The sequence below is a fragment of the Ochotona princeps genome, chromosome 26 (genome assembly GCF_030435755.1).
Source record: "Ochotona princeps isolate mOchPri1 chromosome 26, mOchPri1.hap1, whole genome shotgun sequence".
Classification (NCBI taxonomy): Eukaryota; Metazoa; Chordata; class Mammalia; order Lagomorpha; family Ochotonidae; genus Ochotona; species Ochotona princeps.
In genome coordinates this window covers 7,979,492-8,007,264 of record NC_080857.1, presented here as the reverse complement: position 1 = coordinate 8,007,264, position 27,773 = coordinate 7,979,492, and the positions used below count along the sequence as shown (strand labels likewise).

General features: G+C 44.1%; 1 protein-coding gene across 5 annotated transcripts in view; it reads right to left on the bottom strand.

Moving 5' to 3' along the window:
• The window catches only part of RPS6KA5 (ribosomal protein S6 kinase A5), a 149,361-nt gene that overhangs the window by 55,721 nt on the left and 65,867 nt on the right, over positions 1-27,773 (bottom strand). For 4 of the 5 annotated variants that reach the window (XM_058655576.1, XM_058655575.1, XM_058655574.1 and 1 more), the window contains one exon: positions 15,054-15,272. In XM_058655576.1, coding sequence (XP_058511559.1) covers positions 15,054-15,272 — 219 coding nt within the window. Of the gene's footprint in view, positions 1-15,053; positions 15,273-27,773 lie in introns of those variants that run through there. The other variant, XM_058655578.1, reaches the window with a different exon arrangement.

The following is a 27,773-nucleotide window of genomic DNA, read 5'->3' as shown; positions in this document are numbered from 1 at the left end:
GGAGCCTCCATGCAGTCTGCAGCAGGACGTGTGAGCTCGGGGTTTGCCCAGAAACCTGTTTCAGTTTGAGGAAGTTCTCTTCTATCCCTACTTTGTTCAGTGTTTGTATGAGATTTTATTCTTTATTCTATGTAATCTGAGATAGCAGAGGTTTATCTGGCGTAACAAATATTTTTGTTCTTTATTCAATAAACCTAGTTTAGTAAACTGATTGGCCTTTTTTGCTAAACTAAGCTTGCACAGCAATGAAAAATCCCACTGGGTCATGCTATATGATTCTTTTTGTGTGTTCCTAGATTTAGTTTCAGAGAATTTTGTTGAGGATTTTGGCATTTCTATTCAAAACAAGTATTAGTCTGTGGTTTTCTTTTCTTGTGATCTTTTTGTTTGGCTTAATACTGGTGTAATGCTGCCCTCAAAGAATAAGTTGGGAAATATTTCTCCTTCTAAAAGAGTTTGTGAAGAATCAGTGCTAATATTTTAGAATGCTTGGTAACCCTGACCACTTGTACCTCAGCACTTCTTCTACTGTAGCTTTTATCAGTAATATTAGTAGCAGTAATCATTTATTATTGGGTTCTTTTTTCCTTATTTTTAAGGATTTATCTATTTTTATTGGAAAGGCAGAAATACAGAGAGGAGGAGAGACAGAGAGGATGATCTTCCATCTGATGATTCACTCCCCAAGCGGCCGCAACAGCCAGAGCTGCGCCGATCTGAAGCCAGGAGCTAGTAACTTCCTCGAGGTCCCACACAGGTGCAGGGTCCCAAGGCTTTGGGCAGTCCTTGACTGTTTTCCCAGGCCACAGGCAAGGAGCTGGATGGGAAGTGGGGCAATGGGACATGAACTGGCCCATATACAATGCTGGCCGCTTGCAGGTGTAAGGATTAGCCAGTAGCATCATCTCACTGGTGTCAACAACCATTTTTTAATTAGAGGTCCATTCAGAAGTGGTATTTCTTCTTGAATCAGTTTCAGCAGCTTGTATCTTTAAGGATTTTTAAAATTTCATGTAAATAATCTAACATGAAAATATACAAATAACATTACCGTATAATGGCACATAGTTGTTAATGGTATTTCCCTCGTGGTTCTCTCAATTCTTTAATCATGTTCCTTCTTTCTTTCCCAATCTTACCAATTTGAGTCTCTTTTTTTTGATCAGTCTAGTTAAATGTTTGTCAATTTATTGATCTTCTCAAAGAAACATCTTTTGGTTTCATTGATTTTTCTATTGGTTCCACAATCTCTATTTGATTTCTTTTTCTAATCTTTATTTCTCCTCTTTGTATTGCTTTTTAAAAAAGATTTATTTATTTTTGATGAAAGGGATGATTTATAGAGAGAAGGGGAGACAGAAAGACCTGCTATCCATGTTTCACTCCTCAGATGGCCACAATGGCCAGGGTTGAGCCAATGCGAAGCCAGAGGTCAGGAGCTTCTTCTGGGTCTCCCACATGGGTGCAGGATCCCAAGGCTTTGGGCTGTACTCTACTGCTTTCCCAGGCCACAGCAAGGAACTGGACTGGGAAATAGAGCAGCCAGGACAAACCTGTATATTTATGGGATGCCAGTACTAACAGGTAGAGGATTAGCCAGTTGAGCCATCGCACTGGACCTTTGCTTTGGGTTTAGTTTAATCTTTTAAGTGATTTAAGGTAGAAGACTGAGTTGTTTATTTCAGTTTCTTTTTAACTTAGGCAATTAAGAACTAGGCCTACATTTGCTGTATCCCAAAAGTTCTATTATTTTATCTTACTCTTCTCTTTTCAAAGCATTTTATGATTTCTCTTAACCTCTGACACACTAGTTATTTAGGAATATGCTGCTTAACTTTCACATAGTTGTGAACATGCCTAATTTTGTTTTCTTATATACCTTGTTGCCAAGGCCTCTCACAGCACCTGAGCCCTGGATTGGCAGGGAGAGTGCGCAAGTGCTCCTGACAGATGAGAACCCAGAGACATAACAAGTGTCTGGGCTCACCTCCTTTACAATCTGTGTCTTCTCACAGCCCAGGGCCTCTGAGACCAGACAAAGAAGAGATGCAGGCAACTGCAGACAGGGGGCTCTTGTTTGGTGCCTGTTCTGCTTAGATATCATAAATCCGATCCTCATATAAACAAAGCCACAAAGTAAGTACTCTTAAAATAACAGCACAGTCCCCAAAGGTAGCAAAACAACATCCAGAGAACACACTTGGGAAGGGAACCTCAGCCACCCGGAACTGCGTATCTCACTGAGAGTGAGGACAGCCCACAGCAATCAGATCCAGGAGGCAGTGGCTTTAGCCATGGCTTCACCCAAGCGCTCACAGTCACTCCTTCCCGCTGCCAGCATGTATTCACTGTCAACTACCAGGAGCAGCTCCTTGGGCAACCAGGCAATGTCCGAAAAACTGTCTTTCTTTTTTTTTAAAGATTTACTTATTTTTTATTGGAAAGTCAGATATACAGAGAGGAGGAGAGACAGAGACAAAGATCTTCCATCTGATGATTCACTCCCCAAGTGAGCTCAATGGCCGGTGCTATGCCGATCTGAAGCACAGGAGCCAGGAACTTCTTCCAGGTCTCCCACGCAGGTGCAGAGTCAGAATTCTTTGCGCTGTCCTCAACTGCTTTCCCAGGCCACAAGCAGGGAGCTGGATGGGAAGTAGAGCTGCTGGGATTAGAACTGGCACCCATATGGGATCCCGGCACATTCAAGATGAGGACTTTAGCCGCTAGGCCACGCCGCCGGGCCCCCAAAAAATGTCATAACTGTTCTCTCCTTCACATACTTCAGTGTCCTACAGCCAACTATTCTGTGGATGTGGTCATATGCTTGGGCTGCCTTCTATGCCCACTTAACAATTAGATTTTGGCAGGCTTATCACCACCACAGGTATTCTGCAAGCACTCCTCCAGTACACTGAGATTTCCACTTCAAACTATTTTTTTTTCTTTTAGAATATGCCAAGCTAACATTATACATGACAGGTTTTATGGCCTGGACCTTGCAGGCTGTAGCCTGCAGTCTGTGTTAGTGGACCAGAGCTTTTTTCTTGACAAATGGACTTGGCTTTACCTGCACAACCACTGTTAACCTTGAGAATAGCTCCTTCGTGCTCCCTGGTCGGTCCCCATCTTAGTCCAGTGTCTGCTAAAGTTGACAGACGTGAAGCAGGCTCTGCTTGTGGCTCCTGCCAGAGACCGGAACCTCAGGCTCTCTGTGGATGAAGTCACCCTTCTCACTTCTGAGAACTAAACACAAAGCACCAGATGTGGAATCTACGCTTCTTTCTCGATGTGCTATTATGACGTTGGACAATGTTAGAGAGAGGCAGGAAACTACACACTTGAATAACACTGTTCTGGAAAAAGCACACTGACTCCTGCTCCACTGGCTTGCCCTGGGAAGCGTGAGAGTGGTCTGGAACTGTTCCCTGCCTGCAGTCTGGGAGAGCAGGTGAGAACCGTTCCACTGCACAGTGGCTCCTGAAGGCAGCCTGGGGAAGACACGCTTCCTAGGCCACAAGGTCTCATCTGTGGCTTTTGTTTATTTTATTTATTTATTTTATTTATCTTGATACAATTTCAAGCCACAAAAAACTCCTGTAAGAACAGTATGAGGAGTTCTTGATTGCCTATTATTAAAACTCACCCACTGTTTACTTTGGCTTCATTTTCTTCAGCATTCTCTCTCTCCCTGTTTACATACATGCTTATTCTTCCTGAATTATAAGTAAACATAAGAGGAACTGTGCACCTCTACTTGTAAATGCCTCTGATGGTTCACTCCCTAAATGCCTGCAACAGCCTTGGCTTGCCAGTCCAAAGCCAAGAGCCAAGAACTCCATCTGGTGGGTGATGGGGGCCACATACTTATAACATCAATAAGAAATTGGATCAGAAACATGAAACGGTCAGAACTCAAAACAGGCAATTCAATATGGCATGTGGGGTCCCAAGCAGTAGCTTAACATGCAGTGTTGTAACACCCACTCCAAGGGCATTCTTTGGTATAATCACAATATAATCTATCAATATCAGAATGTTTAACCAGGATTGAACAACAAACAAACAAACAAACAAAAAACACTACTAGAGCCAGTACTGTAGCCTAGTGGCTAAAACCAAAGTCTGTGACACCAGCAATCCATGGGGGCACCAGTTCGTGTCCCGGCTGCTCCACTTGCAATTCAGCTCCCTACTAATGACCTGGGAAAAGCAGCAGCAGATGATCCTAGTATCTAGACCCCTACCAGCCATGTAAGAAACCCAAGAAAAGCTCCTGCTTCTGGGTTGATCCAGTCCCCGCTGCAGGATGTGAACCAGAAAATGGAGGCTCTCTTTCATTCACTTTCTCTATCTAACCTCCAAATAAATAAATAATATAATTATAAAATGCCCAAACTATTACCTCCATATATAACAACCTAGTCAAACTCTGGCATCTGTCCCAACTGCACTCCTTCTAGCTACTATTTTGCAGTCCAGAAGTCTAAGTTCATATGCTGCATTAGAAATAGATCACTTTAGTGTAGAAGCCTATCTGTCTTGAAATTATCTTTTGTAAAATATTTATTTATTGACTTAAGAAAGGGAAATCCTCTCCACTGGTTTAATTACCAAATGGCTGCAATATTCAGGGTTGGGCCATGCTGGAATCAAGATACAGGGATTTATGCTTGATCTCCCACATGGATGCAAGGACCTACCTATTTAGGCCATTTTTAGCTCCTTTCCCAGGTACATTAGCAGGGAGCTGAATTGGAAATGGAGTAGCCAGAACTTGAACTGGCATCCCCATGGGATGCTGGTATGTAGCTTAACCCACTGTGCCACAGCACCAGCCCTAATCTTGGGATCTTGGAAGGGGCCTGCTCTGGGTCTTCCAGGACGTTCTCTCTTGCCTAGGTGCAGGTACATTATTGGAACACACAGCAGGCAGGGACTTTACCCTTCTTAGGACCAGTCATGCAGCAAGAGTGTGAGTTTACTCACAGTAATGTTAACTCTGGTCATGCCATGAACACGGATTAGCTGAAGGTGTGCTGGCCAGACCTTTCCACTGTGAAGTTACTATGTTTCCCTCTATAATCAGCTGCTACGCTGCGGGGAGATGAACTAAGATTATGTAAAAATATCCTGCTGGGCATCAAACCATCACCCCCTCATTTCAGCATCAAGTGAGGATTTTCTAGCTCCATAATTCCTTCTTTCTAGGCTGGCATTCTGCTCTAAGGAGGAGCTTTTCCTTGCCCCCGTTATTGCACTGTGTTTCTCTCCAGCACAAGATGTTCTAGTCTCATCTCATACTTTTCTAGGCCTTATTTTAATTAACTTTTAAGATGTATTTACTTTCTGAAAGGCGGAGGGGCAGAGACACTTGCTAGTTCATTCTCCCAAGCCTACAATAGGCAGGGTTGGGTCATACTGAGACGAGGAGTCCCTGTGGATGACAGGGACTCAGGTTCTCAGGTCACCACCTGCTGCCTCTCAGGCAAATTAGCAGGAAACTGGATTGCAAGAAGAGGTGACACTCGCTCCCCACATGGGATGTGGCACAACCTGCTACACTACAACGCCCACCCCACGGCTTCATTTGGCACAGCCATACTGATGAACCACCATGTGCCTGGGTGGTATAAACACTTAACCCACATCAGCACATTTACACCAAGCAACTCACAATTATGGGGATGGCAGACAGCCAGAGCAATCAAGGGATCACCAACACACAGAGTAGTTCTTCAGGTAGTACTTGAGTATGTAACTGGAAGTGAAGGCTGAACGCACACAGGAGATTGGGCAGAGTATGAAGGCTGCTGCAAACCAGCCATGAGACAGGCTGAGTGGGGAGGACAGGCTGGGACCCAGGCCAGGGTGTGCTCAAAGCCTATTCAGTGTCAACTGTGTCTAAGGAGACGAAGGCACAGGGGAACTTTTAAGCAGAGGAGTGACCACATCCTGGCTCTGTGCAAGATGACTGAGAACAAGAAAAAGGAGGGATTGGCAAGGGTTGAGGAGACTCAGTGGACACCCTAGGTGTTTCCCAATTTCTGCGTCTGAAAACCATGCAATGAAGTCAATCCACAGGGGCAGAGCTGTGCACAGACAGGAGTCACCTGGGGCTTCCACATGCTGCTCTTGGTGGCCTGGAACCTTTGGGGATTTCCTCTACCCTAGACTCCCCATTTGGAATTTTTGTATTTTCATAATTTGTCTCATAATTATCTTTACAATAAAATGGCTTATATGCTATATCTGCAACAATACTATTAATAGGGGCTGGTGCCTATATAGTGGGCTAAGCCTCCACCTGCATTGGCTGTTCCACTTCCAAAACAGCTCTCTGCTTAAGTTTCCAGTTCCTGGCTTTGGATGGGCTCAGCTCTGGTCACTGCAACCATTTGGTGAGTGAGCCAGAAGATAAGAGATCTTTCTTTAGCTCTCCTGCTCTCTGTAAATCTGTTTTCCAAATAAAATAAATAAATATTAAAAAAAATTTAAAAACATTAAAATACTCAAATATTTTAAGAATATTAAAAAATTACACCACTCCCATAAAAAACTGTCACCAGGACTAATCAATGAGCTACTGAGGAAGCAGGCTGAGCTATACATATGAGAGGGCTTCAAAAAGTTCATGGAACATTTAAATTATCTCTTAATTCCATTTTCCAAAAGTTCTGTGACATTTTTTTAAATTGCAGACACTGATGAAATGGCAATTAATAGCTGCTGTTACTCACAGGCACCAATTACAATTCACAGAATTGGAAAACACCACCAAATTTAATGACAATGACTTAAAAATAAAATTCAAATTATGCTGGCCAAACTCAAATATAGGCACAATTTCAAGGTTTATCCACAGTTAACATATAATTCCATGAAATAGTATTAGGATCTCTCGTGCTATCCCCCTGTTTATCCTTCTCTGGTGTTCTTTCAAATAAATAAATTTTTAAAAACAAAAATTGAAGTACTCTCCTAGTACTAATCACAGTGCCACTGTTAAGCTAGAGAAATTTTCTTACATAATTAATATTTTCAAGCAATCTGCAAGTTTTAAAATTGCAGAGAAATTTGGTTTTTATTCCAGTGCAATTAACTCGCTTTTAAAGATTTTTATGATGTGGGATTTTGAGTGCCAGATGAAGCCCTCTGATACTGCGTCTCAGAGAAGCACAAAAATAACATGAAAATCGCACGAACCATGTGAGTGTTCCAAGCCGCAGGCTCCCTGCCACAGGAAAGCCTCCCTGGGCCCTGCGGGTCTCTGTCCTCTCCCCTTCACCATCAGGTTTCTTTAAATAATGTCCACCCAGCTAATGCACCTTACTGAAAGGGGTTTCTGTTAGGCTGCTGGGCAGCGGAAGCCACACCTGTGTATCAGTGTGTGACTCAGTATGCTGGAAGCCTGGCAAGGAAGTCCCCGGGTGAAGCTCAAGGGGACAGTGTGCACACAGAAAGCCCACAACTCCTGCCTCCCAGGAAGAGTCCTCCTCTGCCTGTTCTCCAAAATCCCACCTGTTTCTGCTTCTCTGACTAATCTCCCTCCATCTCAAACTCCCTTACAAGCTCACTCTGTCACATTTCTTTTTAAGCTGGTACCTTCCAAAGAATCAACCACTGGCGTGGCCACGTTGACATGGTGGAATGGTCTAGATCCTGTACGGGAGTGCTGGGTTCGGTTTCAGCTTTTCTGTGTAAATGCACAAGGGAGGCCGCAGGTGATGGCCAAATGCTTGGGCCCCATCTCCTATGTGAAAGCCTCAGATGGAGCTCCTGGTCCCTGGCTTCAGCCTGGCATAGCTCTGGCTGCGGCACGTGTGTGGGACTAAACAGAGGAGAAAGACGAAACTTTCTATCCTTCTCTGTCCCTACACCTTTCAAAATCAATACATCCTTAAAAACAAAAAGAGTCAACTGTTATTAGGTTCCACATGTCCTCATGAATCAGACGACAACCTTAGTCTTCACTTACTTATTTGTACAAACTTTCCTGGGCCTTCAGATGATCAGGAACTCCCACACATGCTGGTTCTCATTTCCTCCCTCGCCTCCTCCTCCCTGCTACCTCAATCCTTAATGACCACAACCCTCTCTCATATTACATTCACATCTGAAAGTCATTTTGTTTATAACGTCAAATGTCAAAGTCCTCTCCCTTTGTTCCTTTTGCTTTTAGTTCAACATTCCAATAGCACCTTCTGTACTAGCACCCCAGCTTATCAAAAAGCATCGTGAAGTTCTCACTAGGAATAGCTGCAGTCTGCAATGAGTCATATTTATGTAAACGTGAGGCAGTCCCTTCAGCTACTGTCCACTCCATCATACTGCCGGGCAGTGAGGCAGCCGCAGCCTCTGTTTTCGTCCCCACAAGTCTCTAGATCCTTGCAAATCCTGACACAACTAATATTCCAACATAAAACTGTGACAACTGAAATTCAAGGATGAATCCCCAATGACACTGCTGTCTACAGGCTAGAGTGGCACTTGCCACCGATGGTGACAGGAGGCGTCATCTCGACAGGCACTGTGTGAGCTGCTTCCCAGCGTCTCAGGAACTCCACTGATGCACTTGATGGCTTACTGCAGCTGTTTTGACAAAAATCACCACTTACAGAGACCAGAGAACAGCAAGAGGAAAATTTGTTTTTACAGGTCCTTTTCCACACAGACTTTCCTCCCACTATTGTTGAAATAACAGTGAGTTTTAAAAAGAGAAAAGATGAAAATGTGTTCATAATTCTATTGTTTCTGTACCAAACATAAGGACACAAAACCCACAAAGGAGCTATGGTGTCCATGTTATAAGACTGGGAAAACAAAGCCTAAAAAGATTCTAGTGCTGTAGAACTGAAAAAACAACAAAAGTGATTTACAAGAGATAACTTGGGAAGAGGGGGGTGGCAACAAACTACAGATTTGAGTTCAAATGGAATTTACTATCTGCTTCTGTAAACAAATTTGTGTTAGAATCCCACCAAGTCCATTACTTTACTAGTGTCTGTGATCAAAGAGACTTTGATGCCTGTAATGCCTAAAATAATCTCGCCCAGTCCCTATAGTGGTCAGAAAAGGTGCTGCTGACTTAGATAATGATAGACTGAATATGGGTGAATGGAAGGCAATTACAACTCAGTAAAACCAACTGCAGGAAACAATCAAAGATAATTCTGATAGATATCCAGGTATACTCCATCACCTGCCACTAACAGCCAGTGTTGCAGGTAAGCCTCTGTGAGATAACACCATCATTATAATAATCATATCATTTGGAAGAGCCTGTATCAACCAGGCAAATTCCATCCCAATGGCAAAAGCCCTGTAAGAAGTCTAAAGTGAACCACAAATGCCAGCAGGGGTATCATGGCAGCCTGTACCCAAATCTCCACAACTCCTCTGTTCCCAAAACAAGAAACGATGTAAAAGTCAATGACCTGCTCAGCAAAACCAAAAGGCAAAGAAAATCATATGTACCAAACCACACAGGATGCGGCAGGCGGTGAGGGACAGGGGCTAGACACAAGGACTGTGGGGAAGTAAGAAGAAGCAGTAAGACAACGATAGAGAAAACTACTGTACAGGAACTAACAACTTTTAGTTAGAAGTTAGAGTGGGAGAGAAGACTTCATTTGCCATAGCAGCAGATGAAACAAAGTTTATGATTAATTGACAAGCTACGTGAGGAGGATGAACAATGTTGAAAAACTCTTGGGGCCAGGTCACAGATTTCAACATGAGAAGACATACCATGTTCTTGAACAAGAAGAACTATTATCACAAATGTCTATCCCCCTTAAATTATTTTTTATGTAAAACAATCCCAACATAAACACCATAATCTCTTTCTCCTCTGTAAGCAGGCAATTTGATTCTGTAGTATATGTTCAAAAGTAAGCCAACAACAAGAGTCCTCCAAAAAAAGCTCTGAAAAACAGCAGCAAAGAAAGAGGAAGGGACTGTGTGTACCAGGTATTAACACATAGTATAAAACCTTGGTAAATGAAAACACTATGGTTCCAGAACAAGATTCAACAAGTTTAACAAAATAGACAAACTATCAGCCAAAATGTAAGAGACTTTGGTGTATGAAGAGCGCAGTTCCTTTGGTCACGGTAAAAACTCCACATGGATTAAAGCTCCCCATGCAAAAGTAAACCATGCAAGCACTAAGAAAAAAACCCAGTGAACACCTTTATACATTTAGAGTATAACTCAAAATCACATACCATTAAAATGAAACAAAAAACTCCACTGTATACAAACTTAATTTTTTGTACAGTAAAAAGTACCACAAACAAAATTCTAAAAAGACTAGGGAAATGTTTACAATGCATATTACAAACATTTAATCTAAAAACTCCCAGAAGTGGAGTTTTTAGCAGAAAGCAATGGACACAAGGCATAAACTGGTAATGCTGAGAAAAAATGCAAAAAAGCCCCTTAAACATATGAAAGAATGCTGAGCCTCACTCAAAAATAACATGAAAAGTAACTCCACAGTGATGCTCACTGAAGAGGTAGGCAAACATTTTCCAGTGTGACAACACGCTCTGCAGAGGCAGGCACTTGCAGGCACTGTGATGGGGGTATAAAATGGTGCAGCTTTAACGGTAGATACTTAGCAAAATTACAAATGGCAAAAATATAGACACAGAAAACTCCTTTCCAAAAATCAAGCATACATTTTTTTTTTTCAACACAAGTGGGAAATGATGTCTGTGCAAGACAATTCTTCAAATATCACCATATGAAAAGCCTGGACATATCTAGGCATTGGGATGCTGGACTGTCTGACACTATCCGTACCAGCAAAGTCGGGGCACACTTAAATAACAGACTGATGGACTTGGTACTGCTTATGAAATACTATACTACTGTAATAATACAGGGAAAATCAGTCATGGGGGTGGGAGTTAGGGGGGCAGAAATCCCAGACCCTGTGGAATTATACCATAAAACTTAAAAATAAAAATTTTTTTAAAAAAAGCCTGGAAAGAAGAAACACAGGACCCAGCCACAGAGAGCCAGTTCAGAGCCCAGTAGAATGGCACAGGGCACTGTGAAGAAATACAAAAAGAACAGGGAAAATACAAGTACAAAAAGAATTGCCATGCAAGGAGGACGCTGCTCTGCCCTGGAGGATGACAGGCCCCATGGAGAGGAAAAGAAGTCACGTAGATAATGTCTCATAGCAACTGCCATACATAAGGACCTTGGCCCTTTCACCCCAGCCAAACTATCCCAACACCACATAAGTGAGCACAGGCTGAAGCAGCAGGGAATGCCTGGATTATCCATGGAACTGTGAGAAAATACGTCATTATCTAAACTACTAAGTTTTACATGGTGCCATTATATTCTAGAAAGGACCTATAAAACCAGGTATTACAGGGAGTAGAAATCTACTGGCCAGGAAAGGTATACAATCACCAACTGAAAAACTATTATAAATAATATCTATAGAAAGATCTTATATTTATAAGAGACATATAATCCAAGACATCTAGAAAGATATACTCATGTACAAACAAAGGAGTGTATAATAAGGTAAACTCTAAGAAATGAAAGTGTTCTGATTATTTCTGCTCTCCTCTATTTTGTTTCTGCATATATATGAAGGCAGTTTTAAAAGCTGGTAAGGGGCCCAGCGGCGTGGCCTAGCGGCTAAAGTCCTCGCCTTGAAAGCCCCGGGATCCCATATGGGTCCCGGTTCTAATCCAGGCAGCTCCACTTCCCATCCAGCTCCCTGCTTGTGGCCTGGGAAAGCAGTCGAGGACGGCCCAATGCATTGAGACCCTGCACCCGCATGGGAGACCCGGAAGAGGTTCCAGGTTCCCTGCTTCGGATCGGCACAGCACCAGCCTGTTGCGGCTCACTTGGGGAGTGAATCACCGGACGGAAGATCTTCCTCTCTGTCTCTCCTCCTCTGTGTATATCTGGCTGTAATAAAATGAATGTTTTAAAAAAAAAAAAAAAAGCTGGTAAGAAGTGCCTATTATGGACTTCAGATCTTCTGTACCAAAATAAATCCATCCTTTAATCTCATTTTTCACAATTAAAAAAATACATACCTAATAAAAACAATAAATTTTTAAACATGCAATTAACAATAAAAGGTCCAGTTTTAGAAAATACTCATTTATCTGGAAGGCAGAATGCAGAGAAAAGGGGCAGCCATCGATTCACTCCGTAAATAGCCATAACATTCAGGAATGAGCCAGGCCCAAGCCAAGAACCAAAAATTCCATTCCGATCTCCCACACAAACGGCAGAGGTTCAAGTACTTGGGTCATCAGCTACTACCTGCCCAGGCACATTAACAGGAAACTGGTTTGGAAGTGGAGCAGTCAGGACTTAAACAGGCATTCTAATATGAGATGTTGTTGTCATAAGCAGCTTAATTGGCTATACTGCAACACTGGCTCAATAGGATTTATTTAGTCAACAAAGGGTCAGTTGAATCCCAAAGAGCTACACATGACAATTCTTGCTACAGCCTCACAATAGCACTAGATAAAACATAATTAACAAACTTTTAGGGACTTTTACAAGACTGAACTGTATCTTCCCCAAACTCGTTTGTTGCAGCTCTAACTCCCAGTACTCCATAATGTGACTAGAGTGGAGGTAAAATGAAGCTATTAGGAGGGGATCTGATGATGGGATCTTAGATCCTAATGATGGGATCTAAGCCAGTCTGACTAGTGTCTTATAGGCAGAGAGCACCAGGGGAGTATTTGCATTAATATGAGCAGCAGCAGAGGCACCCAGAGGTGAACTGGGGAGGCAGGGAGAGCTGGGCCATCTCCAAGTCAAGGAGGGGTGGCTCCTTGAGCTCGGTCCTCCATGTACTGCAGCTGGGAAAAGACATGCTTCCCTAAGCCACCAGGCTGTGTTGTCCTGTTACGGTAGCCCCAACAGACTCACACAGGCCTAAGGACCTGGCGTGGCATACGGAAGGCTGACCTAGCATGCACTGCCACAGCATTGCCACAAACAGGACCACAAAAACAGCTTATAAGAAAGTTTTATTCTACATTTATGGAAACCTTCAGTCTCATAACAACCACCGCATACAAGCATACAGAAGAGCATGCCTTCTAGATCAGGTGCATTCAGGGTGGTATGGCCGTAGACAGAGCATGCCTTCTAATGCCCCACCCTCGCCAGAAGACAGGCAGGCGGTCCAGGCCACATTCCACTCCAAAGCTGGCCAAAGAAGTAGGTGTTCATGTGGAGAGATGATGATGAACAAAGCAGCACGACAGAACACCATGATTTCTTAATCCAATATAATGTAATTCACTCACTGTTTTTTTTATTAAAAGCCTGATTTACACAAACTACATTACTTGCAATAACAACCACATTGAGTACAGTTATGAAAGAGGAAAAAAGAACACAAAGAGGGGGCATGAAAGCACACACACACACACACAGAGGCAGAGATTATGGGGGCACCCCAGGAGCTTTGGATCTGACTAGCCTCTGTCTCGCATGACCTTCAGCACATGAATTTCCTTTGATGAGTTTATTGTCTTGGGAGAAGCTCAAACAAGATAATCACATCTCAAACAGTCATCACAGATTCCCCAGGCTTCCTCAGAAATTCATGTAGGGTGAGGAACAGCAATAAATTGGAAACGCTCAGTGCCCCTCGAGACCAGATCCAGCCAGCCTCTCCTTTCTGTTTTCCACTGTAGCAGCTATGTATTCAGCTGAGGGAAGTCTTGCTGCCAAAAATGTCTGAAACCACTGTGTGAAAATGTGCCGTCCCTACAACATTCTTACTAATCACCGGAGTGAAAATATTAAAGGAATTCAAATTTAAAAATCAGTATAATTGCACACAGCAGATACATATGGGAAACAGAATGACGGACCAAATGACAGTGACTCAACCTGTGGCAGACGGGAATACTGAAGAGGCTTAGGACATGATACACACAAGCAAGACAGGAGAGACTGTGCCCAATACGTGTACAAGACAAGACCATGAGTAACAGTAGGCACCACCAAGAGAGTCAGTCGAGTAACCTCACAGATCAAAAACTATTCTGATGTACCATTAACAAAACTATAATTTGCAAAATGAGAGCATTCAATAAGACTGCTGTATATGTAAAATAAGAATTTTTATGGTCAATAATCAAAGCATACAAACAACACTGTTTAGCAAACAGGAGACAAACAGACTTTGCAATGCATCAGACCTGCATTTTAATCTTCGTTTTCAAGCTTCTAGAATTTGAGATCTTGAACGGGGGCATCTCACAGTGTCCCTGTAGTGTCAGTGACACCTCAGGCAGCACCTGGCATAATGGTTGGCACACTGTGGGCCTTCGGGAAATAGCTCAAGCTTACAGAGCACCACATGAAATTCTAGCTCATCCACTCTGCATCATGATTCTAGAAGGGAGTTGTAACCCACAAATGCAAACTGATACAAGCACAGGACCAAAATGGCAACAGGTGAACTCCCCAGCTACAAGTTCTGCTATTCACTGCAGTAGGAACTAAAGCTGGTTCAGCTTCTCTGCCAAACAACCTGGAAACGTGTGCTGAGCATGGTTCTCAAGGCTGTACAGAACCTACTCTGAATTCTATTCAGGAAGCAAAAGACATGGGTGGACAGTGGGGTGATTAGTGGCTGACCAATGGCAATCATTATATAAGGCAGGTTTTTTGTTGTTTAACAAGGAAATGCAAAGCACGTCTAAGAAGTCTTTTTTTCCTCTATCTAAAAATTTTCCCATTACTAGCTTCCACAAATCCCCAAACTATGCATTTCTTAGAATGCCTAAGGCACACACTGCTTGCATTTGAAATGAAGCCCCCAGCCCAGGGTACAGACACCCTGGAAGAGTCAACTGTGCCTTAAGATCCACAATGGAGCATGAAATAGAAGCAGATCTGTTCCTTTAGGCTGGCAGTGTGCCACATTCAAGGACATGCCACACAGTGACAGAAGTCACTGCCCCAAGCCTAAGAGTGTTGCTGCCCAAGGAAAAGTGTCTTCGTGCAAAGCCAGCCAGCCAGCCAGCGACACTCACCTAAAATTAGATGAAGCTTGGTCTCCGTCTGGAAAGCATAGTGCAACGTCACCAAGAATGGCGACTGCCGAATGTGCTCCAGGACTTGCCGCTCCGTCCTCGTGTGCTCTGTGGTTTTGGCCTTTTGCACGATGGTTGCCTTTTTTAGAACTTTCATGGCGTACAGCTTTCCAGTATCATGACCACTTATTTTACGAACTAGAAATACTTTCCCATAGGCTGAAAGTGAAAAAATAAATATATACACAAAGGATTAAGATACATACAGGCAGAATGGTGATTTATTGAAAACAAATGTATTTAATAGACATATACAACTCCTTAAAGGTAAAAGTATCCCTGGTGCTGTCTCAAAAAGTTCTCTGATGGATTTCTTCGGCTTTATACTAAATATATTTCTAGGTCTAACCTTCTGTTTACATATCCAGCCACTGCTAACAGTTATGCTTTTATTCTTTACTGTTACATTCTCAATATTTTTAGCTCAATATATTTACATATCCAGCCACTGCTAACAGTTATGCTTTTATTGTTTACTGTTACATTTTCAATGTTTTTACTCAAGGACAGCACAAAGTCTTGGGAACCTGCACTGGGTGGGAGATCCGGAAGAAGTTCCTGGCTCCTGACTTTCGATCAGCTTAGCTTCGGCTGTTGCAGCTATCTGGGGAATGAACCAGTGGATGGAAGATTTTTGTCTCTCCTTCTCTGTAAAAATCTGCCTTTCTAATAAAAATAAACAATTCCGTTTAAAAAAAAGTTACATGCTTTGGTCCAACTACTCTTGAGCTATTCTGAGCTTCAACCCAGACCACTGCCTTTATACACGCTGTGCACACCCTCCACAGCATCTGGCATATCCTTTATTATCATCCCCCCAACAAGAACAGAAGAGCCCTGAAGGACAGGCTACAGTACCCTACATGGTAATTAGGTGCATCAGGAACCACATGAGTTTGACATGTGGTACACAGTGCCAGCTGGTGCCCGTCTGGGGTGAGGGGACACAGAGATGAGATCGTCTCTCAGGTGCCGGGGAATTTTGCTGCCCAGCTGCCTGCTCATACTTCACACTGGTTCTCTGGTGACAGACTGAGAGGTGCTGGAACTACTGCCAAGCATTTATCAGGCACTGAGATCCCCAGTAATATATCTAATGCTAACAACCCTCCTCTAAGGAGATGAGATCATTTATCTCCACTGGGTAAATGAAGCACTCAGCTATAGGCAGCGGCCTAGGCTGCATTGTACCTAGGCAAGTATTACACTGCTGGTAGAAAAGCAGCTAACAGTTAGCAGGCATTGTGGGCCTGGCTAATGCCAAATCTGAGTTAACTGCATCAGTGTGCTACCATAGTTGCCTATTATTTATACATAAATATATATTTTAAGATACATGGGAGACAGACACCAGCATGCCAGCAGATGTGGTCTGGGACCCTGAGCAGGCAGGCAAGACCCTGATGTGGCATGACCCAGCGCTGGAGGACTGGGTTTGCAGATCTGAATGCTCACTGGCGGGGGGCTGCAGATTGCTCAAAGAAAGGGATCTGGGGATGTGTGGGAGGGAGAACTGCTGAGGGAAAATGTGACAGGTGAGGAGTGACTTCTGGGGGACTTTCACCAATCAGCTACTGCACTTGCAAGTAAATGAGGGGACTGAGAACGGGTGCTTAGGAGGAAGGAAACCAGAGGACCTTCCAGAGCCAAACCAAAACATTTGCCGATGTGAAATTTCTGAGCTGGGCTTGTTGTTATCAACCACTGCCTACTTGCACATATGAAAGCTATGGCTGGGGGAGAGGAGACTGCTTGGTAGGGTTTGACCACAGTACCTGCCAGTTAGTGACAGGGCATGGGGTGGACCATGTCATGCTGGGCCACAACACCAACCAGCATGCAAGAGAACCAGGTCTGGTTGCAGATTCTGTTGGAGAATTATGGGCTCACCCTTGTGGGATTGCCATACCAGCTGGCTTGCTCGAGTGCTGGGAGTGGTGATGGGTTGAGCCAGGCATGACCATAGAACTCATCAATACTCATGGGTACTTGGGCTGGAAACAGGCCTGCCTGCTCCATGCTGCAGTACCCACAGGCACACCCAAAAATTGGGTGTGGGATGGGCTGGGCCACAACATACACCAGGACACACAAAAACCAACAGTGGGAGGCAGTCTGCTGGGTCAGGCAGTGGGCCTAATGGAAGAAATTGGGGAACTCTCCTGGTGGGCCGTAACTCCTGTTGGTGAGCACATGAGTTGGCTGGGTGTTGGTCAGGTCAGGCAGGGCTGCTTCACTTGTCAGCAGGGGTATGCGTTAGCACTGGGGGGACTGGGAAGGGCTAGACCAACCATAACATACTGGCATACCCAGGGCCATGCTGAGCTAGGCTATAACACCTGCTTGCATCAAAGCCAGAGATGGGGGCTGGATGGGCAGGACCAGGCTGCAGTATCCACCAGCAAGAGTTGAGGACTGGGGTTGGGACAGGCCAGGCCAGGATATAGCATCGACAGCAAAGGACAAGCTGGGTGGTGGGTTATGCCAGGGTGGGTCAGAATAACCACTGGCATGTACAAGATTTGTGACTGGGAAAAGACCTGGTCAGGGAGCTACAGGGAGTCTCCAGCTGGGCTGCAGTTCCTACTAGTGAGCATGAGAGAATAGCGTGGCATCTGCGCTGGACATGGCTACAGTCTCCCTCAGCACAGGTGAGTACTGGGTCTGGGATGTGCCAGAATGGGCTAGGCTCCAGAACCCACTGGTGCTTGCAGGAGACAGGGTGTGGGCCAGGCTGGGCTAGGTCTCTGTACCTGCTAAACCATGTGAGAGCTAGGTCTAGGGGAGGGCTAGGCAGGGCTCAGCTATAGCACCCAAAAGAATGGGTGTGGGTTGGTTGGGCAAGGTCAATGTACCTTCTAGGACAAGAGGTGGGCCAAGAACCCACTTGTGTGCGCACGATCTGTGACTGGGATGTCACCTGACAGAGGAGTGTGGGGAACTTCTGTTAGGATGCAGTCCCTGCAGGTGAATGCAAGAACCAAGGCTGGGGGCAGTCAAGACCAGGCCAGGTTACAGTGTGGATCAGGTCTGGGGATGGGCCAGGCCAGGAGTTCATAACACTCACCAGCTGATGTGAGAACTAGGACAAGGTGCAGGACAGGCCAGGTAGGGCTCCAACACCTGCCAGTTGCACCAGGTCTAGGCACATTCCAGGCTGGGCTAGGCTGTAGCACCCACCAGCAGGAGCTGGAACCAGGGGCAGACTGAACCGGGCGGGCCATTCCAGTCTGGCCCACAGCACCCACTAACACATGTAAGTCAGGCATTGGGGGTAAGCCAGCTAGGGGGGCTGCGAAGACTCTCCTACTAACCCACTGTTCCCATTAGCAAGTACGAGAGCTGGGACTGGGGGCAGATCAGGCAGGCTGGGCATGGCTACAAAACCTGCTGGCCTGCATGTGAGCTGGGTCAGAGGGAGAGCCAATCTGGGCTAAGCGACCATATCCATTGGTGCATGCATGAATCAGAGGAAGTACAGGCTGGTTTGGCTTTGCCACAGCATCAGCTGGCAGATGCTAGAAGTAATTCTTGTCAGGCTAGACCACAGAACAACCTGGAAAGTGCAAGACCCAGGGCTGGGAGTGGGCCTAGCAGGGAAATTGTGAACACCCCTCTGATTGGCTGTAGCTCCCACTGGTAAGCATGAGAAAAAGGGCTGGGGCCAGCCTGGCTGCACAAGCAGTGGCACCCATCAGTATGAGTGTGGGTTAGATAGTGGTGTTGATCAGGCTGAGCTAGGCTCCAATATCCACTGATATGTACAAGAGCTGAATGGGATGTGGGACCAGACTGGACCAATCTGCTTTACATACCCACATGCACAGCAAGCAAAGCTAGGGCAGACCTGGCTGGCATTTCTGGGGGTCATTCTGATTAGGCTGTAGTTCATGCTGGTGTGTTTGAGGGCCGAGCTGTGGCGGGCAGGGATGGTATAGGCCGCCACATCCATGGGATTGGGTAAGAGATGGGCTGGGGACAGAACTGACTGGGTGACTACAACAATCAGTGTGTGTGTATATGGGTGACAGATTGAACTCGAACCCCACACTGACTGGTATACACAGGAGTCAGGTATGGGGTCACCTCTAGTGAGCTTTCTTTGGAGACCCCCAACTGTATCACTGGACTCAGAATGCCAACCACAGGGAAAAATCACAGGATCTATGGTCTGATTATGGATTGCATGTATCAGAACTCTGTCTCAGTTGCTGAAACCTGTGCAGTAGACAGCAAGCCCAGATGGACATGGAAGATATGACAACCAGTTCACTGAGGCCTGCAGAGGACATCTAGTATAATGGTGGGCAAAACAAATTGGACAGCTTTCCTGGCCAAGCTTTGACAGCAAGTATCTGGGAGAGTGGAGACTCTAATAGACTGTATCAGCCAAAAGACCTTGGAAGGATTTCCTAAGTCAATAGCATCTCAGAACTATCAAAACCACTTATGCAGTACCCTTGGAACATGCTCCACATCAGGTATCCTGCGATGATAGCAGGTGGATGGCCCCCAACCCTGGCTACCAATGCAGTTTGGCTGCTCGGAGTAGCCCTCTCTCCTTCTCCCCCCACCTTCCCCAGACACAGGAAGGAAAAAAGGAGACTGGAAACAGTTGTCTCATCCACTTTTCCCCATTCCTCAACCCTCCCCACCCTAATCCGTGGTCCACATTGGTATGTATCCTTCTTAACTAGATAAACATCATCAAAAATAAAATAAAATTAAATTAAATTAAATAAATGAAGAACTGAGCTGCAGTTTCCATGGCTTGGGTCATGGCTTCCAAGGTCACACATGCCCAGTTGGCCTGTTTGCGGCTCACTCTCGCGGTTGTGCTCTGGTTGCCTCCCTCAGGGATGAGGAGGCAGACACAGACATGAATCCCGAGTTATGTGAGACACTGTCAACAGAGGCCGGCAGCCAGCACTGCTACTTCTCAGGTGAGGATGTTTAGCAAAGCAGCCCATTTTACGGATTGGAAAATGATCTTTGTGTTTATGGAAATGGCTCCCCTTATCATCTTCTGCTGGTCTTTCCGTACCCTCTGCACTATACAAAGAATGTAGCTCTTCTTCTATAATTGCTTAAATATTAAAAGATACTACCATGTTGCTCCTGACCCCGAAGGTCGATCTCAGAGTAACCAGACTTCGAGACGTCTCACCACTAGGAGGTTGCACTTGTCAAGTTCTGTGCATCTATAATTTTTTTTTTTTTTTGCTTTGGTCTCAAATCTTATACTTTTCAAAAATGTTGTGTTTCACTCCAAGAAAGCATGAGGTGGCACGGGTGTTCACATCCACAGTCCAGTAAGGTAACATGACCCTGATTGACCTGTCAAGCTCTCTGTCTGGCCTAATGATGTGGCCATCCTCCTTGCCACAGGCTAGCGTCCAGAAGTTTCCCAATGATATAAACACAAGCCCACACCCCCTGCCACTGCAACCACATTCACCTATCAGAAAACATCTTTGGAAAACACCTGTGAGGAAGCTCACAAACTTTTTGTTTGGACTTGTACAGCAGCCACAATTAGCAATAAAGCCTCAGCACTTAGCTCATATGGTAACTACTACTAAGTGCCTGTGTCAGTAAAATTCATGTGGCACCTAACACCATTGCAAACAGCAAATATCTCGGACAACGATCTTTACTCCTGAGCAGGCTACACAACTAAAACACAGCTGCCTCCAAACAGCCTCAATGGGGGCAAAGGCACATAGCAGAGACCTTGAAGAGGGTCCCTCACCGGGGAAGACAGCTCATGAAGGCAGCCTTCTCTGGAACAGGGAGGCCGCCATTCCCATACTGCCAATATACTTATTAATATTTTAGGAGAGGTGACTGAAGCTGGAATTGGTGGCAATAAAGATTTTCTTTCAGTCTACAACCACAAAAATGACAGACTGCCTCTAAGTGCTGCCAGCCTCTGGCTTTATTCATTATGCTGAGGCGAATCATCTTGGAAGCAATTCCATTTTGAACAGCTCTATTTAAAACTGCAAAGGCTATTGATGGTGACAACTCCCTTGGCCAACACAGACGCACAGCAGTACCTCCTGCTTAGAGGGAGGCCCCACGATGGACCACTGAGAGAGTGGCTGCATGCCTTGCTTGCTGGGCGACTTATTTCAGCATCATAATGCAGAGGCACCAGGAGAAATTTCAGTATCTCTTTGAGCAGATTTCTTTTCCGCTTTCTCTTCCAAACATGGGGTCTCTATCATTTTGGATCAGGTTTTTAGTTCTTATTGTCACAATAAACAAAATTTAAAATAGTTTTAAAACAAGAATGTATTCATGCTACCACACTGGAAAGTACTGCACAATTTCAACTTTATGAAAGTCAAGCAAAAACAGTATTTTTGATGAAATTTGTGTCGAGCATAATCAGACTGATTATTTCATTTGGGAAATGAGTTTATTAGAAATGTTCAGGAAAGGGCCCGGAGGCGTGGCCTAGCATCTAAAGTCCTCGCCTTGAAAGCCCCGGGATCCCATATGGGCGCCGGTTCTAATCCTGGCAGCTCCACTTCCCATCCAGCTCCCTGCTTGTGGCCTGGGAAAGCAGTCAAGGACGGCCCAAAGCTTTGGGACCCTGCACCCGCGTGGGAGACCCGGAAGAGGTTCCAGGTTCCCGGCTTCGGATCGGCGTGTACCAGCCCGTTGCGGCTCACTTGGGGAGTGAATCATCGGATGGAAGATCTTCCTCTCTGTCTCTCCTCCTCTCTGTATATCCGGCTTTGCAATAAAAAAAAAAAAAAAAAAGAAATGTTCAGGAAAGTCTTTATGCATTAAAATGATGAGGTCTCTGTCAAAAAAATATTTTATACTCCATCTGCAAACACATTTAACTTACATGCAATGTAATTAAATACATGTAAAACATGTATGCCTCCATGCCTTGGTCTAACAGAAGCAGTCATTACTCAGAAAAAGTTAAGAACCACGGCCAAGAAGGCTTCTGCTTCTGTCTTTCCTCAATGGTGCTCAATCTGAACATGCTGCCATCACTGGAACCCAAATGGCTCACCTTGAGACCACTGCTTCCTGTCACTGCAACTTTCACTAAATCTGCTTACACTTAAATATATGGCACATACTACTTAACTAGCTGTACTGCATTTTGAGTTCATAGCAAACTTATAAATTACTGCCTGTAAGCAGAGAACATGTTAGTAACTTTCCTAAGAGCCTTCCACTTAGTCAAATCCCAGGACTGATAATGCCATCCCTGTGAAGAGGCCAGCCACTTAAACATGCCTCTGACTGTTCACTCACCTGCTTCTGCTCTGTGCCAGGTCAGAATGCTTGGCATCAGTCATGGATACCTGTTGCCATGCTTAGGTTTCTTGTATATGTTATTCTTATATAATGAAATTAGGTATTATGCAAACCACTGAAATGTGAATGTGATGAAAAGAGAAAAATGAGGTTGAGTGCTTCGAAAGAACTAGATAAAAGCAAGGTGCTCAAAAAAAAATAAATAAAAGCAACTGCTGAAAAATCAGATGTGGATGAAACAACTATAAAAGGCTAGAGGGAAAATGGTGAAGATCTAAAAGGATTTTGTAGTTAGATTATCTCAAATGTGCCTGTTTTCACCATACTGTAAAGAACCTGAAACCATTACATTTAGATGAGACGTGACAGAAGTGACTTACACAAACCAAACCACTGCTTATGAACCTACTCTTAAGGGGTCTCATGCCTCCATCTGAAGATTAACAAGCAAAGGCATATATATACATTTTATGTAAAAAAATTTTGTCCAATTGAAAAAAGATGTCTTTATTTACTTGAAAGGTAGAATGGCATGGAGAGAGAGAGACAGAGAAAGAGAAATGGGAGAGGGAGAGAGGGAGAAGGAGAGTGAGGAAGAGAAGAAGGTTAGAAAAGGATATAGGAAACAGAGAGAGAGAATTAGTGAATATTTTCCATCTGTTAGTTCATCCAATGGCTGCAACAGTCAGGGTGGGGCAGGCCAAGTCAGGACCCCGGCATTTCATCTAGGTCTCCCACATTGGCAGCAGAGATCCAAGCTCTTGGGTTATCTATCTGCTACTTCCTCAGGCTAATTAGCAGGAAGCTGGGTCAGAAGTCAGAAACCAGCATGGGCACCCTAGCAGTGCCTTACCCACGCTCTGCCACAACACTCTCCTCATACACACCCTTTTCTAGTGACTCTCAGCTGAATCAACTTCCTTTGATGAATCCCAAGGACAATGTGCCAACTCAATCACCACATTCCTCACTGCTGAAATCCATCCCTCTCATCCTTCCAGATCATGGGAACTGCTGTGAAGGGGTCACCAATTACACCTGCTATGCCTCTCAGTTTGCTTTCACATTCAAACAATAAACCTGCCTTTTCTGCCATCATCTAAAGTGATTTAAAAAAAAAAGATAACCCTTCTAAATCACACCACGTGGTCTCTGATTGTTCTCAGAATAACAAACATCATAAATAACCTCATATTTCTCCATTGGTGTTTACATCTCTTTCTCCACCAGGACTTGGCTAATTCCTTCAGTCTTTGGCACAGCCACTATTCCCGATATCCTAAAATAGAATCAAAATTCTCATTTTAAGATTGCATAGCCCCACACATTTCTCTATTGCAGAAATTATCAGAAAAATAATCTAAAATGTATTGGTATACTGCTTCACCATCTAACTTCCACTAGTCTAAAAACTTACCAAAATCATAGACTACCTCTTATTTTACTTGCTTAGTATCAGTAGCAAATAACTCTGGAGTTGGCACAATATAGAAAGTCAAATAATGCTGAATGTATAAAAAAGGGAGAGAAAGAAAAAAGTGAGCAAACAGGACAAGATTAAAGAAAGGGTTTCATCAAAGAAAGGGTTCCTCCTCTCAGTGGACAACTTTGCCCTAAAGCTGAGGCTGGTTCTTCAGCAAGACCACACAGACCCAAAGCTCAGAGCTGCAGCAGGCTAACTCTCCATTTTAGAAAGGCATAATTCATCTTGCATAATCTAGCTCCTTTCAATTTCTATTTTCCTATTAAATCTGAGTCATGGCCACATTGCTCAGTGAAAGTAAACTTAGGAAATAGCTGACACTATTTAGAACAGAATACTTTAACACAGTGACATCCATATCTAGCCAGTTCTATAACCTGCCTAAACTATTCAGAATGCTTGGTCACGTGTCTTTCTCACACGTGACTTAACTTGGGGGGACCTGTCCTTCTTTTCACACATGCTATGTCCTAGGTATCAGATCCCAGCTCTGGCACCTGATCACCATCACTCACTCGCCCAGAAAACTTCCTTTACTCCAAGATAGCAGCACAAAAATGAAGACAACACTTCAAAAAGTTCATGCAAGCACAGAATAACTGATAACTTTGTTATATGTTCAGCAAGCTCGTGTGGATGAAAGTTCACTAATCCTTTTTTGTCTTTTTCTTCTCCCCGTGGTGGACTGTTCTCAAGGGGATATATCATGGAAATGTAATGGAAATCAGTAAGTTCAAAGGTGGAAACAGAGGGAAGTAAGTCCTCATGCACGCACTGCAAGGATGGACTCACAACGAAATGAATGACAATCTCAACACTGATGGCAGACTCCCCAGTGGCAGCACGATGGACTTGTGAAAACGCAGGATAGACACCCATTGTAAGGCTGCAAGGGAGAAAAGAGGGGCGAGGAGGGAGGAACTTGGGAAGCAGGAAGAGAGACCCCGGTGCCAACTAAACTGTATGAAAAGACAAGTAAAAAAAAAAAAACTCCATGATAATTTTTCCCTAACGTATCTTCTGTAAATTTTTCAAGATTTTCATATGCAATGATTTTGCACCAAAACAAATTTATCTTTTAACTCCATTTTCTATAAACTTTAATAAGTACCCATGAATACCCTTGAACTCTTGTTTCACATGTCTTGCCCCTGGAAACGAGTATCCTTGGTAAAAGGTCAGCAAAATGCTCTTGGTGATAAGGCCAGGGGACTGTCTATCAATGCCCTAATAAAATTCAACACTAAAACAGTCCTTGGGGGAAGTAACTGTCTTTCGGTGCTACGGCAGCACACATGGCCCAACCATGAAGCTGTCTGGGCATAACTGTGTGAAACATCTGCTTACACTTGATAATAAGAAAGAAGTTTTACTGTTCCTGTTGGCAAGTTCAAAAGAAAGCACCTCACTTGTACTGTAACAAGTTCTACTCAAACACTAAGCTGAGGTTTCACAGCCACTTTAAAAAATTTTCCATTATTCAGTATTTCTCTGGAAACATTTCATTAATGTATTTGTTTAACAGAAATTTCTGGACTTTAGTGAAAAGAATAAAGCTAAATTTTAAACAAAATTTATTAACTAAAAAGTACATTTCTTTAGAGAATAACTCTTTTGTCCAAGGCGTTACACCAAGACTTTGAACTAACACTCCATACAGGATACAGATATCCCAACCTGCAACTTACCTATTGCATGGCACTTCTGCCCGATTTATTACAGATGGTATATTAGATCTTGGTAGCTAGAGGCAGACTGCAGAACAGCAGCTGCAGGCTGCTGGGTTGGGACTAGGGAGGAATGGGTGGCCTGCAACTTCCCAGATGAGGCAGCAACGGTCTACCTCTGGCCTTTGAGCAGAGAAAAAGCCATTTGACAAATTGCAATGCTTGAGAAGTCTTCATATACTAATATCTGTTGAAACTGTGGCTACTAGTGGATGATAGTATCACTTTAGTGGGCCTAATAACCTGTTTTCAAAACTAAAGCTGCCAACCCACATCACAGTGCTGGTTTCAACCCTGGCTGTTCCACTTCTGATTCAACTCCGTGCTAATGTACCTGGGAGAACAGAAGGTGGCTGAAGTTTTTGAGCCCCTTGCCACTCATGTGGAAGGCCAGGATGGGGTTCCTGGATCATTTGGCCCAGGTTTAGCTACAGAGCCTCTGGTAAGGGAAAAAACGTAAGGGAGAAGTTTCTTTCTTCCTGTTTTTCTGCCAGATTTACAGAGAGAAGGAAATGCAGAAAGATCTTCCATCTACTGGTTCACTCCCCAAGTAGCTGTAAGGGCTGGAGTTGAGCTGATCCAAAGCTACCATCCAGGACCTTCCTATGAGTCTCTCACACGATTGCAAAGTCCCAAGGCCTTGGACCATTCTCTACTGCTTTCCCAGGCCACAAGCAGGGAACTGGATTGGAAGTGGAGCTGGGTTACAAACAAGTGTCCAGCTGGAGCATGGATCCTGGCTCATGCAAGCCGAGGAATAAGCCACTGAGCCATCGCACCAGGCACATATACATCGGAAAAAGACTTTTTTTAACTGGAAAAAATATATAGTAAACAAGGTTTATCACATCCTTGTTCGACACAACACATGCACTTATTTGCATGTACATTTGAATGTAGGTAGTTCTGAACAATAAGAGAAAGGGAAGAAGAATAAAAAAATGTGAAAAATAGACTCTCGCAGCAGACCACTTCCATGTGAACTCTAGACAGCTGTTCACTGAACAAATATTTAACATATCTGAGTCTCAGTTTACCTATATGTCATGTGGTTTGGGGATATCTGACATAAGTATCTAGAATTGGGCCTGGCAGATAATAAATACTACATATCTGTGGGAAAGTGTGTGTGCTTGTATCCTTGTGTTTATATAAATACATAAAAATACATACCAGGTTGCAGAATATGAACATATCTACTTCTTAATAATGATCATAAAGGCTTCAAAGCTACTATTCCACATGAATTCATAATTATAGAGGTCAAATAAATGTTCACTTCTTAGTAAACCAGACTTAAGTTGAAGACTTGATTATAATGCCTCATCCAGATGTCTGTAGGACCTATTTCACGGCACTTTATCTTGGCTTCTGTTGTGTTTTCATTTCTGCTTTTCCTGTTGACTTAAAAAATCCCCTTAAAGGACTTGGCGCAATGGCTTGATAGGCTAATCCTCCCCCTTCAAGTACCAGGACCCCACAGGGGTGCTGATTCGTGCTCCAGCTTCTCCACTTGTCATCCAGCTCTCTGCCTGAGGCCTGGGAAAGCAGCAGACTTGAGACTGGGGACACCGTACCTGCATGGGAGATCCAGAAGAAAGCTTCTGGCTCCTGGTTTCAGATTGGCTCAGCTCTGGCCACAGTGGCTTCTTGGGGAGTAAACAATCAGATGGAAGATCTGTCTCTCCTTCCCTCTGTAAATTTGCCTTTCCAATAAAAATAAGTAAATCTTTAAAAAAAATTCCCTTCGAAACTGAAATATTTTAAAAATATGTAAGTTACTGGGCCCGGAGGCATGGCCTAGCAGCTAAAGTCCTCGCCTTGAAAGCCCCGGGATCCCATATGGGCGCCGGTTCTAATCCTGGCAGCTCCACTTCCCATCCAGCTCCCTGCTTGTGGCCTGGGAAAGCAGTCGAGGACGGCCCAATGCATTGGGACACTGCACCCGCGTGGGAGACCCGGAAGAGGTTCCAGGTTCCCGGCTTCGGATCGGCGTGTACCAGCCCGTTGCGGCTCACTTGGGGAGTGAATCACCGGATGGAAGATCTTCCTCTCTGTCTCTCCTCCTCTGTGTATATCTGGCTGTAATAAAATGAACAAATCTTTAAAAAAAAAAAATGTAAGTTACTAAGGAAATTTTTAAAATGTATCTGGTCTTACATT